We start from the raw sequence: 13,342 nt of genomic DNA on the forward strand, positions 1-13,342 counted from the left end.
GGGGGAATGTTCGCTCTTTCCTCTTTAGCGAGTGAAAGGGGGAGAAAAATTAAGAGGAGAAAGAATGATTTGCGTTTCCTAACTTGATAGGATCGGTTCCAAGATAGGGAAGGATCTTGATTGTGTTTGTTGTTGGAGGTGATTAAGAATATTCAAAGACTTTTCGAACGGATCTATATTTCTGATTAGGTTGAATGCTTGTAGTGATTCTTTTGTATTCAAGGTGATGAGTTTTTAAGATGGTTTGGATGTTTTTTCAATTTTGAATGAATGAAATAAAATGAGATAAGTGGATAGAATAGTTTTGATATATGAAATCTTTTGGATACATGGGATAGTTTGAATGTATGAATTGGTTTCAATGTATGAAATTGATTGAATAAATGAGGTTATTAGAATATATTAATTGAATTGAGTATATCAAGTAGTTTGATTGTATGAAGTGATTTGAATAAATAAAATTATTTGAATGTGTAAGATATCTTGAGTATATGAAGTTATTTGAATGTATGAAATGCCTTGAATGTCTGAGATAGTTTGAATAAATTAAACATTTGGATGTATAAGATAACTTGAGTATATGAAATGCTTTGAATGTGTGAAATACTTTGAATATATAAAATGCTTTGAATGTATGAAATAGTTTGAATAAATTAGGATATTTGAATGTTTAAGATAATTTAAATATTTAAAACATTTTGAATATATAAAATACTTTGAATATATGAATTGGTTTGAATATTTAAAATGAATTGAAAGATTGAAACAATTTGGATATTTTAAATTATTTGAATGTACCAGATTATTTGAATGTATGAAATAGCTTGAATATATAAAACTATGTGATGTTATGAAACCATTTGATTATATGAGATCGTTTGAATGTTCTAGTTCAAGTTAATGTATAGAATTGATGCGGCGGGGTTGAAATCGAGTTATTCTCGCTAAGCGTAAATGCAAAAGGGGGAGGAACAATGACCAGGGTTGTCACAAACAAATGTGTATAGTTGTTTGAATACAGGAGGAGCAATGAAGGGTAGAGAAATGAGCAGATTAATGAGCTTCAAATTCGCTCGAAGATCACCAGAACCACCAAGATCAACGACAGCAACGACAGTAACAACAACAACAACAACAACAACAACAACAATAACAACAATAACAGCAACAATCATGCATCTAGCGATCGATATCGGGATCGTTCTCGCCGTCTCTCTTAGTGTTGTTTTTCTTTTGGGTCTTACTGTAAAAAGTAAATGGGATTGGTCGTCTGCCATGCAATTTGGCATACCGGTTTGTCTGGTTGGACTAAATATAGTCCTATTTATCCACCACTCGACACCTCTGGTGGATCAAATCATGACCGCCGATTTGGCATTCCTGGTCAACGGGACCTTTTTTCAAGTTGTTTTTTGGATTTCTGAATGTTGGAATTTTGAGAGTAGATCCTGGTCCTATTGGACTCTCGCGGTGGGATTTGTCAATGATACTATGGCGATAGCCAATACGGCATGCGCCGTAAAAAAAAGCGGGTGGACAAGTGGGAATAAGTTCGCCCTTTCGCTGGGCTGCGTGAATCTTAGTTTGCCGATTTTTTCGCTTGTGTATGAATTGTTCCGATCTGAGGCGTGGCCTCGCATTATGAGCCTTCGGGCAGATAAGAAGAAGAAGAAGCATGCGAGAAAACCATCAACCGGATCTCCGTGATGGGTGAAGGGATGAGAAGGGGGTGGAGGTGATGGAACCGAAGAACGACGACGAAATATTGTTAATACGCTCGTCGTCTGGAAGGTTTCTAACCAGTCCCACAGTATTAGTAGGGTTTCTTCCGAACTGCTGTGGGTGTGTCTGGGGTGGACCGACCGGGCACGAGTAGCCCAAGAAGAGTTTGGCCTTCGCGTGGCCTTGGGCGTCAGTATTCGAGGACGGATATATCCAAATCTACATCCAAACCAACCTCGAAGAAGCTAATAAACTCAACAAACCAACAAACCAACAAACCAACTACAACAAATCAAACATCGTATTATCGTATCGTATCGCAAGGAAAAAGTCACACATGTGTGAGCACTGTCTTGAATTCCAGTCAAGGAAGAATCTCGTGTTATTCTTAAGTCGAAACTGCGCAATGTTATAAAGCCACTCGGATATTTGGAAATTTCGAAACTTTGAAAGCATTCCAAACTTTCAGATTTGATTCGCAATCTGGCGGGACAGCATCAGACTTGGTCTCAGCACATTCAAGTCAGAGCAAGGTTAGGGACATACAAAGAGGGACGAGTAACATGAGTATGCATAGGAAATTGTACAGATAAAATGGGTGTGCAGTATCGGACGCCCATCGGAGCACGATCAAGATTGTGGGGAGACTAGATGTGGCACTAAACCTAGCCTCGGGTAAATTGACGATCAAATATAAAGCAAAATTCTCCACACACAGAGGAAAGCATACGACACACTTTTTTTCTTCTAAGAAAAATCTATTCTTTCCAAAGTCCGCATCACGATCATACAGATGAATTTCCCTACAATCAGACCGGAGGACAAACGTGCTCGTGTTCCAAACGCTCTTGCACTCATTATCTATCGATTTTTGCCCATAATCTGTCTTACGACATTCACAGGCTGGTTCTTCCAAAGACACAGTTTCTTTGTAAGTCCTGGTGATACTTACTGGATGTATCTCACGATAATTCCCGCAATGTTAGCCGGCTTGAGCGCAAAGCGTCGCGAGGCAACCACTAATTGTCAGGATTTCATCTTATCCAAAGACTTCTCTCCACGTGAAAAGCTTTCTCAGGTTCGATTGCTTCTTGAATCCTTTGATGAAACCAGAAGCCCAAACTTTCCTTTCGGATTTCGTAGGAAATCATGGACAGTGGAACGAAGAAAGAGGGAAATCCAGCTCCAAAAAGAACGCTTTGCAATTTATCTGTCTGGTTCACGACAAGGAATCCCAAGCCCAGCTTCTCTTCGCGAACATTTCTATTCGCTCTTGATTTGGCTCGCGACATCTTTCCTAGTTGTTCGTGTCTTCCGCCCTGAGATTAGAAGCTGGGATCATTTTCTCGAGTACTTGACGTTTGGAAAGATTCACCATCTTCTATGTTTCGTCTGCATCATGATTCTGCTTTGTTGCTTCCATTTTCAATTCGGTATATGGATCAACTGGAATGTAGAATCATTAGGCAACACCGCCAGGAATGTTCGTTACTGCTGTGGAAGTGTTGATTACGAAAGGGCCACCGAGAATAAGCGTACAGAGTTGGAATGGTGGATTGAAGGTATATTAAGGGACGATAGCGATTCGTTTGCGCTGGCGGAAGAAAGAAGACGAATCATTATTGCTCCCATACAAAGGATGATTCGTGAGAACACGTTTTGCGAGGGAATTTCAACCAGTGAAATAAACGCTCATAGAAGGCGTGAAATGGCAGATGAAATCTGTAGCGATTGTGAATCTGCACACTGTTGTCTGTCTAAGAGTGTCAAACTGCAATAGTCTTTCTCTATCAACAACAGTAAGGGTCACCAACCTATTCCTTCAAGTTTGGCAATGAAGTTACTCGGTTTGAGTAAAATTTCCGAGTCATTTATCGCGAAATCGAGATATCTCAGTACCCCCAGCCCTTGGGCACCGAGAGTAAATCGAAAATCTTCTCTATAGCCTCGCTAGTGTCGTTCTTCGGTCCTCGCTATCACATACTATAAAATCGTATGGAAACTGATTACACTTTGAATCAGCACCGGTTATCAGCTTAATAAGTCGTCCAGTCTTCAATTACTTCGGTTTCTACGCGTACTACTACCCGCAACCCATCAATTGCTACCTCCAATAGTAAGACAACGAAGGTGTCATATAAGTTCTGCGAATATACGAACCGAAAAAGAACTTATACCGCGAGCATAACTATGAGTGTGCGGCTTCTATACACATATTGGCCAAGAGATGGATACGAAAGATTAATCCAGACGATCAGAGGAATAGGATTGGATTTAATAGCCCCCGCTTCTGTTGTGCTTTGCGAGATCTTGTTATTTAGAGGTAATTCTGTTTTATATGGGATATAGTGAGAGTAATGAGAAGATAACAATGCAATGTAATACAATATAAAGCAATAGAAATGTTGAAAAGCATTCTACACTTTTCAGATGAATGTTTGTCTGTGCTGACTCCGCTTGGAATATTGTACATGTCGGAACATAAAGTATTTCACAGGAAGCACATCGAAAGCGAAGTGTACAGTGGGCGAACAGTGAATGCCTGTTTGACTTTTTACATAATTACCACTCAATGAATAAATCCAAACCAAACTTTACGACAGCAAGACCCTAATTTCTCCTCCAGTTCTCGGATACAACACTCGCAAAGGTTCTCTCTCTCCATCCTCTTCATTCAAACTCTGCTCCAGTTCTTCGTCGGCCTTTATCAGGCGCCCTTCTACCTTCTCAAAATCACCACAGAATCTCTCGGCCGCCTCTTCGGTAATTTGACGCACTAAAATACTATTCTGTAGGTCTTTGAGATTTTCCATAGCATCCATTAATGCTGAAGGGAGGAAATCATCTAAGGTTTGGGAAGCCTGTATTAAGGATGCGGGTTGAAATACTGGGTGATCTCGAATGTCCGTTGTGGAAGATATGGCTTGTAAAAGAGGCTGAAGGGCAGATTTTTCAAGGAAGAATGTGTATTGGTGATCTATGAGAGTGGCAGCGTGTTCTTCGATTGTATCTTTGATTTCTGAAACGCGGGAGATAGTGAAGTCGAAGGGAGCCAAAGTTGCTTGGGCGGATAAGAGACAATTAATTGTGAAGATGGTGCCCCTCGGAGCTGGGAGATCTTTTGCAATATTTTCGCCGCCTTGCATGAAGGGGTCAAAAGCTTCGGCGAGAATGGGCTCGAAATCCGCTTCTCGAGTTTCGGGAGATGTGAAAGATGTTTCGTATGTCTTCATGATTGCAGTCAGCTGTTTTAGACCTTCGTGGAGAAAATCAGGTGGACTGAGGTTAAGAGGGGCGACTTGGATCTCGGCTTGTAGACTGGTGATATGATCGCGCATCAAGGCTCGGAATTGGCGCAACGCAGATTCTTCGAGTGTTGCAAGAGATTCTAGGAGGACGGAATCATCCCCCAGTAATCTTTTGAATGTACCGCGATAGAAATTCAACAAATTGGCTATCTTATACGCCATGATTGTCTCCTCGTGACTTTGTATTACCTGTCCAATCCTTTGACGAAGAACTCGTGCAACACCAGTAACATCCCGATCTACTAATTCGTTGAGAGCTTTCAGCCCATCAAAATGACCAATCTCGTTCTCATTTTCGCCTATGCGGTTCCAAGGCTCACTATCTAAACCTGCTTGTATCCCTTTTGCAATTTCATCGCCGTCTGAGATAAATAGGACTTCAAGTGCTTCTCGTTCGCCCACAGTTGCCGAGTGAGTCCAAGCAAGCATATCACCAACATAACGTAGCGGATCATGAGCTACTAGTTCGATTGGCTTTATGGAAGAATCTTCTTCGCCGCCAACAGTGGTCCCAGTCAGTGCAGTATAAAATCCATCAGAAAGTATATTTTCCCGTGCTTCGGCAAAGAAGTCAAGGCAACTTTGAAACAACGATGGCCGTTCTGCTAATACGCGAAGAGCGCGACGGATCGAAGAACTGATTTGTGGATTTTCTAGATTGAGAGTCTTAAACTCTCTCTGAATCCATCTATAGAGCTTCTGGAAAGCACCATTGAGATTCTTTGTAGTTTGTTCCATAATTTCCAATCCCAACCGTTGATTCTCTGTTCCAAGTAAAATCTCACAATCATTTTGAATCTTCTTCGCTCTGTTCAGAATGGAGAAGAATTTGTCATTTACAGGCTCGGCAGTTGAAGTAAGTAACGCAATATCATCATCTGACATAATAAAATGTGCATTGAAAGCATTCAATAATTCTTGCTTTGCTTGCATCTGTTCCTTCTGCTTCATGAGCTCGGAAGCTTCCTGTATGACTGGAGCTGTTTCTTGATGGGCGGCTGAAATGTGTCGTTTCATCTCCTCACATCCTTGATTGAGAGTAGCAATGGTAAGACCAATGCGTTTAAGTTGCTAGAGATTGGAATGAGATGGGATTTTCAACAGCAGAAGGGAGAAGCCTCATACCTCAGCAACATGACCAAATTCGCGAATTATATCGCCATTACTTTCGATGACCTCCTTTTGAACATCTAATCTCAACTGCCGTCTAGTTTCGGCAGTGTTCTGTGTACCTCGTTTGTCCAACAAGGACAGAGCATCTCTGATATCTGAATCGGCATAAGATGCTGAAAGGACACTCGTGACTTTTGAAGATAATGGATTGGTTCTTGATGTTAAAGGGGTTCCAGGAGAATCAGTCCCATCGCTCAACCCCGAATGTGATTGTTTTCGAGTGAAGTAATCAGCCGTCATGATATCCAAGATTCGAATTCAATCCCCGTTTCTTCAACCTTGAAACTATTTTTAATATTCGCCGTTTTGTTTGTCTCGAACACAAGTTCAACAATCTCTCATGGGTTATAACAAAGCTAAACCATTTGAGGTTGATAAGAAGGCGGTCAATGTGGCAGATAATCGAGTTGCCCGTATCGCATTGAGAGTGGGCGTCATTCATCATTCACCTACTATCTCGTGCTCTGTATTTCAACTATCGACTTGAAACCGTTAACATTATTCAGCTGACTTGAAGATCTATTGTCCGTATGGCTGGATACTTCCAGTAATGTATCATATTCAATACCCTACCTAACTCACAATCACTTTCAAGGTCATCTTACTCCCTTGTCCGGTTTCAGCATAAATCCTCAAGATTGAGAGCTCGTCGCAGTCTTGACCAGAGATCAAACGGGTTTACTTGGATCTGCAGATCAATCCTATACACACTCGGGTCGGTCGACTTTTCTCGCGATGATGACCTCCAACCTTATTTCACGGTTGCTACCATCAAATTCCCAAGCCAGATCGATATATGATTCGTTACGTGCTCACGACGAGGTTTCCGAATCGGAATTAGATATAGAGGAACGAGCAGCAATGGCACTCGACGAGGAGAACTTAAGATTTCATGACGATGAGTTGGGGAATTTGGCAGATGTGATCGGCGGTGAATCCGTTACAGAAAGTACAAAATTCCTACCCGATCAACAGCAACCAACACACAAGCCAGAATATGATCGCAAAGGAAAAGGTAAAGCACGAGCACACACTTTCGCAGAATCGCCTAGGTTACTTACAGAAGATCCCGACGATGATGTACCTGCTTCGTTGTTGATAGAGGGAGATAATCGTCATCCTGACCAGGAGGGTCCAGCCATTCGAGCAAGGCAGCCTGCGCTTCCAAAGAAAGCACACGCAATACCGAGACCATCCGCACAGCAGATAAAAGAAGAGAGGGACAGAGCTCATTGGGAGATGATGCAGGACCAGCAGAAATTACATCAAGATGACGCAGCCAGGACAACTGGTGTGTCGCATACACCACAAGCTATCCCTCGGAATACAGGAGTCTATTTGTCAGGCAGCCCAAAAGATAAAGCTATGTACCGATGGGTTAACGTGACAAATCTGGACAATTTCATCGGAGATTTATATGCCTATTTTGAGGGGGCAGGTATTTGGTGTATAGTTCTAGCCAAAGCCATCGATATCCTGTGAGTTCATCCTTTCGAAGTGAAGTATAACCGGGCTAATTTACTGTTTGTTAGCACCCTTCTTTTTGTAACAATATTTACGACTTTTCTTACGCAATGTGTCGACTATAAGAAGATCTATCGTGGCAACGCTCGTAGCTTAAGTCAAGCGTTGGTTCCACAATGTACAAAGAAGATATCCGGAATTTCAAATGTAGCGATTTGGCTAGTTTGCCTGTTTGTCCTCTATAAGATATACCAGCTTTTAACGGATCTCCCGAGGCTTATGAGAATGCGTGACTTCTTTACTTATCTCCTCGAGATTCAGGATAGCAATATGCAAACCGTATCCTTTCAAGATGTTATAGGCAGGGTAATGGCGCTTCGAGACGCAAATCCTATGACCGTGGAGAGAATTTCGCCGAATAATCGCAAATTTGTCATGGGCACTCAATCAAAACAACGACTTGATGCTCATGATATCGCAAATCGTTTGATGAGGAAAGAAAATTACCTCATTGCCCTGGTTAACAAGGAAATTCTGGATCTGACTTTACCACTCCCTTTTTTGCAAGGACGACAGCTATTCTCGAAAACTTTACAGTGGAACTTAGAGTGGTGCATATTAGATTTTGTTTTCAATGACTATGGCCAGGTCAGGCAATTGATTCTGAAGGATTCTCATCGACGGGAGTTGAGCGATGGGTTGCGAAATAGGTTCCTCTTTGCCGGGTTGATGAACGTTATCTGTGCTCCCGTCATCGTTGTATATGTGGTGATTGTGTATTTTTTTAAATACTTCAATGTAAGGTCCATCCTAACCCTCGGCACATGAATTTTTGCTAATTCCACCTTTAGCAATATCATAAAAACCCTGCAGCACTTGGATCGCGTGGATATACGCCTCTAGCTGAGTGGAAATTCAGAGAATTCAATGAACTTCATCATCTTTTTAATAGACGTTTGAACATGTCCGACCCATTCGCGTCGCGCTATCTTAATCAGTTTCCAAATATCAAAACCGCCCATATGGCAAGATTTATAACGTTTGTTGCTGGAGCCGTTGTGTCCGTTCTGATAGTTGCCACAGTTTGGGACTCTGAAGTCTTAGCTGGATTTGATATTACCTCAGAAAGGCCGGTTTTATTCTATCTAGGAGTATTTGGATCAATTTGGGCTATCACAAACGGTATGATACCAAAAGAAAACGAGGTCTTTGATCCCGAATACGCACTCCGAAGTGTGATCGAATATACTCATTACATGCCAAGTCACTGGCAAGATCGACTCCACAGTGACGAAGTTAAGCAAGAGTTCTCTACTCTCTATCAACTTAAGCTTGTGATTTTCTTTGAGGAGGTATTGAGCATTATAATCACCCCATTTCTGTTATGGTTCAGCTTGCCAAAGTGTGCCGAACAGATCATCGATTTCTTTAGAGAATTCACCGTTCATGTTGATGGTGTTGGATACGTTTGCTCCTTTGCTGTTTTTGACTTCAAGAAGGGAGTTGGTAGTGCTCCATCGCGAGGTGTAGTCAAGACGGACGTGCGAGAAGATTATTATTCCACCAAGCACGGAAAAATGGCCGCTTCATACTACAATTTTCTGGACAATTATACGCTCAATCCAAAAACGGGTGTACCAGGACATGTTCCACCGGGTATGCGACAACAATTTCACCCTCCTCCTGCCTTTCCAGGTTTGATGTCTCCTTCATCGGGTGCGGATATGCAGAGCTCGAGGATGGGACAGAGTGAAGTGAGACCGATGAATAGAGCGCCCCGAACAACTCGATTCCCATCCAATACTACTGCTATGGGATCTCCTATGGCTTCTATACTTTTGGATCCACGTCACCAGCCTTCGGCATCTGAAATCGATGCTCGCAGCGCAAGACGGACTTCTCGATCCAGATACCCAGCTCGCAGGGAAAATAATATAAGGGAAGAGCCGATGGAAGATGAAGATGAGCTTGGACGACCAGTTCTTCAACCTGGAAGATCTTATGCAGTCGATGATACAGTCGCCAATCTGGGCGAGTCAACTTGGGAAGTGTCTCCCGCGAATGATGATAATGAGGGGAAAGATGACGAGGAAGATGGCGATGGGACTGCGGGAGATGGTGTTTTGGGACTGGTGTATCAATTTCAGAAGGCGCAAACAAATGGTAGACCAGGAGTTAGTATATGGTAGCGGCCGTGTAGGAAGATTCTGGTGTTTTGGGTGTTTGGCGACAGGGAAGTTTATGCATGATAATGATATTGGTCCGGGCCCAAGCCCCTGGATTTGAAGCGAAGCCACTTGGGACGTGTGCATATTTTTAGAAAGCAATTCTGATATCAATAATACATTATTTAATTTTATTTACAAGAAACAATAAGTATCAGGATAAGGGTAAGTAAGTAAAGATGATAGCATGTATTAAGATCCGTGTCGTTGAAAAATTGATTCAGAATAGTACAACATAGGTCTCATATCATCATATCATGCCTAGGTAATGATAATACAAAATTATCCCAAACGATGCGAACACGAAGCTAACAACCTGATATCAGGCACTCAAGCCTTTTTCGCCCCTACATCATAACGTTAACCGGCCTCCATAATTAGAAAACGCTACCAAACCTGCGGTATCGATTTCTTCCAGACTAGGGCGTACATGATGGGAAATTGAAAAAATTCGATGCTCGAATTCGATGGATGGGGGAAATGGCATGATGATGATGATATGGTATGGTATGGTATGGTATGGTATGGTATGATTTGGTTTGATTTGATTGGGATGGAATGGGAGGGATTGGAATATCGTACGATGATGATGATGATGATGATGATGGGATGGGATGGATGATGGTGTGTGGTGGTCAGGGATGTTTTGTGAGATCAGATTGCCGAGGGGGTGATGGAGTGGTGTGAGTGGGTGTGGGTGTGGTGTGACTCGTGTGGGTGGGTAAGGATGGATGGGTAAACCTCGGTGGTGAATTTTGAGTGTGAGGATTTGGTCGTGATTGTAATTCGCTAGCTGTGTTGCATTGCAGGTTTGGATTTGGATTTGGATATTTGTATCTGTTTCTGTATATATATACATGGTTTCTCTGATATCAAAGAAGATGTGAATGATGTATTAGTAGTTTTATTTTTATTTTTATTTTTATTTTTATGAGTTGCTGATGATGGAGCTGGTATGGTATGGTATGGTTGGTTGGTAGGTAGGTCAATAAGTAAGTAAGTAGATGCGAATAGGTATAGTTATGGTTTTTGTTCTAGTATGCGATGTAATGCAATGCTACGTGTAACTTTCTCTATTCAGACAACGAGCATGAAGTAATGGCCGAGTATGAACATCGAGTAGATAGCTGTTTCAGCTTGTCACCGTCTTCTGTGGCAGGTAACTCTCAATTCGGCAATTGCAATAACCTCGTCAGTTAGTTTGCTCATGAGGTTACACATGGGCCCCGCCGTAGGCGTTTGTACTCCAGCTGAAATCTGATGTGTGTACATGTGATGCTGTAGAAGTGCTCTTGTCGGGGATGGAATATATGAGTGGTTTGGTTGTGTGGGAGGGTTGGTTCTATTTTCCTGCTCTTACCTGTGGGAATCAGGTGTGGAACGTTCTGATATTCGTGGTGTGTCTATCTAATTACTACTCGGAAAATTTACTACGATGTCGCCGGCAGAAGTGGGAAAGGAGCCTGGGTATGTGTTGACTCGGGATATGTACGCTTCGATTCGGTGAGTATGATTCCTACCGTCGGTCATGTACATTCAGTGCCTCATTCACTTTTTGGCTTCTCAAATCTCTCAAATCTTTTAAAGATTGAAAAATTGAAAAGCCAAAAAGTGAATGAGGCACTTGATCTATATAACCGAAAATAGATTCCGTAATTCTACATACAAGATTGGGTGTAGAGACACAAATCTGTACTGATCGATCAATAGGCTTAATCTACAGCATTATCTCTGGAAAGATGGACTCGGGTATCTTTTGCACCCATCGATTCCTCTCCCGTCCCCTAAAACGAGATATCGGATTGCCGATTTGGGGACTGGTACCGGGTATGTGGTTTCTGACTGTGATCTGTATTTCATCTCATGGGTTGTTCGAATTTCAATGTCTGATATCAAGCGCCCTGGCATTAGAATCTGGCCCTTAGATCTCGTCCGGCAACTACCCTCCACAGTCCAACTATATGGTTTCGATATTTCCTCCTCTCAATTTCCACATCCGAATTACCTACCCGCGAATGTGAAATTGGAAGTTCTGGATAGTCTTCGAGTTGATCCGCCCGAAGAATTGTTAGGAAGTTTCGATATAGTGCATTTACGTCTTTGGCTTGGTGTTGTAATGAACGGGGACCCGAGTGCGCTTCTGACTCATGCGTTGAAATTGTTGCGTATGTTTTTCATTTCGCTGTGAGTGAGAGGAGAGTGACTGATGCATTGTTGTAGGTCCGGGGGGATATATTCAGTGGGATGAAATCGATCCAAATCGGGGGATTGCTGAAGGACCAAATGGTGAAGAGTCACCGCATGTCGCTAAGATACTTAAAATGCAGGCAAACATTAAAGATCTCAGGTAAATCACTTCATCTGCCCCCCATCACAGCTTCCAGCTCCCTAATTCTGACTTTCATAGATGGATTCCAACTCTCCCTAGATTATTCGCACAATATGATCTAGAAGATATCAAGGAGGACTTTGCATTCGAACAACCATGGCAGTCCAAAATGGCAGGGGATGGATCTTGTGCTGTTGTGCATGAGATGGCGAGTAATGGGAGTCCGTTCATTGCGGATAAGTTGAAGAGGGTGGGCGTGGATGTTCCGAAGGCATATGAGGAGGTTTGTGAAGGTGCGAGACTTACGCAGCCGTTTTGTGTGACGGTTGGGAGGAAACCAATTCAGACGAGTACTTGAGATTTTGGTCTTGGTTGGAAGGAAGTAGGTAGAATAAGCCCTATCGTGCACATTTCAATGATGGATACCTATTATATATCCATGGAAATTTGCCACACGAAGCGTGCTGGAAGGTAAAGATTTTGTGTTTGTCATAGTCATGTTGGCATGACGAATACTTCGCCGTACCGCTTGAACAAGAATATAAGATAGACAAAAGCCAAATTGCTATACAACTGCAAGGGCTGGATGTATATACAACTATGGACTCGAAATACTACAAAAAGACATGGCGTCGGCCTTAGATTTGGTCAGTATGGTCAGTATGGTCAACGAGTGAGCAGAAGATAGGAAGAGAGCATGTTGTTACTAGAGATATGACGAGAAAATTGACGTGAAGGGGTTTCCCTATGCTAATTTGACGTCTTTCACCCATGAATCTGTTTGTGGCCATGGGATCCTCAATCTTCTAGATGGCATGAATATCACGTGACTGTGTAGTCGTATTCAGTTCAGGGATCGTGCTTTGAGCTTGCTGCGCGCTTGCGCCTGTGGCCGTTGCCGTTGCCGTTGCCTGTCTGCCGGTAAATGCATGTTCCTTTCATCCACACCTTGTTCGGAGCGAACTGGATAGATGCGCGAGCTACGATAAGGGGAATGCCCTAGGATTATCCAGACAGCTGGTGGGGAGCGATTGAAATACTGCTATGCATCTCATTACGCTAATTGTGTTGCTAATCCGGACATGCGTATGTGATGGATTATGAGTAGATGGCTACGTACC

The 13,342-nt window shown here is 42.5% G+C and overlaps 4 protein-coding genes across 5 annotated transcripts; 3 read left to right on the plus strand and 1 right to left on the minus strand.

Annotated features, from left to right (window-relative positions):
* Positions 1-2,365: 2,365 nt before the first annotated feature.
* Positions 2,366-4,118, plus strand: BCIN_15g00630 (hypothetical protein). Its single transcript, XM_024697361.1, has one exon. The coding sequence runs from the start codon at positions 2,516-2,518 to the stop codon at positions 3,500-3,502; it is 987 nt and encodes a 328-aa protein (XP_024553176.1). The 5' UTR covers positions 2,366-2,515; the 3' UTR covers positions 3,503-4,118.
* A 121-nt stretch (positions 4,119-4,239) lies between these two features.
* On the minus strand, positions 4,240-6,520 carry Bccog6. The gene is made up of 2 exons (XM_024697362.1): positions 6,156-6,520; positions 4,240-6,101 (listed from the first exon to the last, which is right to left on the minus strand). The coding sequence occupies exons 1-2, from the start codon at positions 6,441-6,443 to the stop codon at positions 4,317-4,319; spliced, it is 2,073 nt and encodes a 690-aa protein (XP_024553177.1). The 5' UTR covers positions 6,444-6,520; the 3' UTR covers positions 4,240-4,316.
* An 80-nt stretch (positions 6,521-6,600) lies between these two features.
* Positions 6,601-10,039, plus strand: Bcatg9. The gene is made up of 3 exons (XM_024697363.1): positions 6,601-7,681; positions 7,736-8,465; positions 8,519-10,039. Exons 1-3 carry the CDS (start codon positions 6,939-6,941, stop codon positions 9,854-9,856), a joined length of 2,811 nt encoding a protein of 936 aa, XP_024553178.1. The 5' UTR covers positions 6,601-6,938; the 3' UTR covers positions 9,857-10,039.
* A 1,219-nt stretch (positions 10,040-11,258) lies between these two features.
* On the plus strand, positions 11,259-12,848 carry BCIN_15g00660 (hypothetical protein). Of its 2 annotated transcripts, XM_024697364.1 has the most exons (5): positions 11,259-11,395; positions 11,603-11,719; positions 11,804-12,057; positions 12,113-12,239; positions 12,300-12,848. In XM_024697364.1, exons 1-5 carry the CDS (start codon positions 11,328-11,330, stop codon positions 12,577-12,579), a joined length of 846 nt encoding a protein of 281 aa, XP_024553180.1. In that variant the 5' UTR covers positions 11,259-11,327; the 3' UTR covers positions 12,580-12,848. The 2 variants fall into 2 exon arrangements, with proteins under 2 accessions (XP_024553180.1, XP_024553179.1); XM_024697365.1 differs by having other exon boundaries at positions 11,603-12,057.
* The last annotated feature ends 494 nt before the right edge of the window (positions 12,849-13,342 follow it).

The sequence above is a fragment of the Botrytis cinerea genome, chromosome 15 (genome assembly GCF_000143535.2).
Source record: "Botrytis cinerea B05.10 chromosome 15, complete sequence".
NCBI lineage: Eukaryota > Fungi > Ascomycota > Leotiomycetes > Helotiales > Sclerotiniaceae > Botrytis > Botrytis cinerea.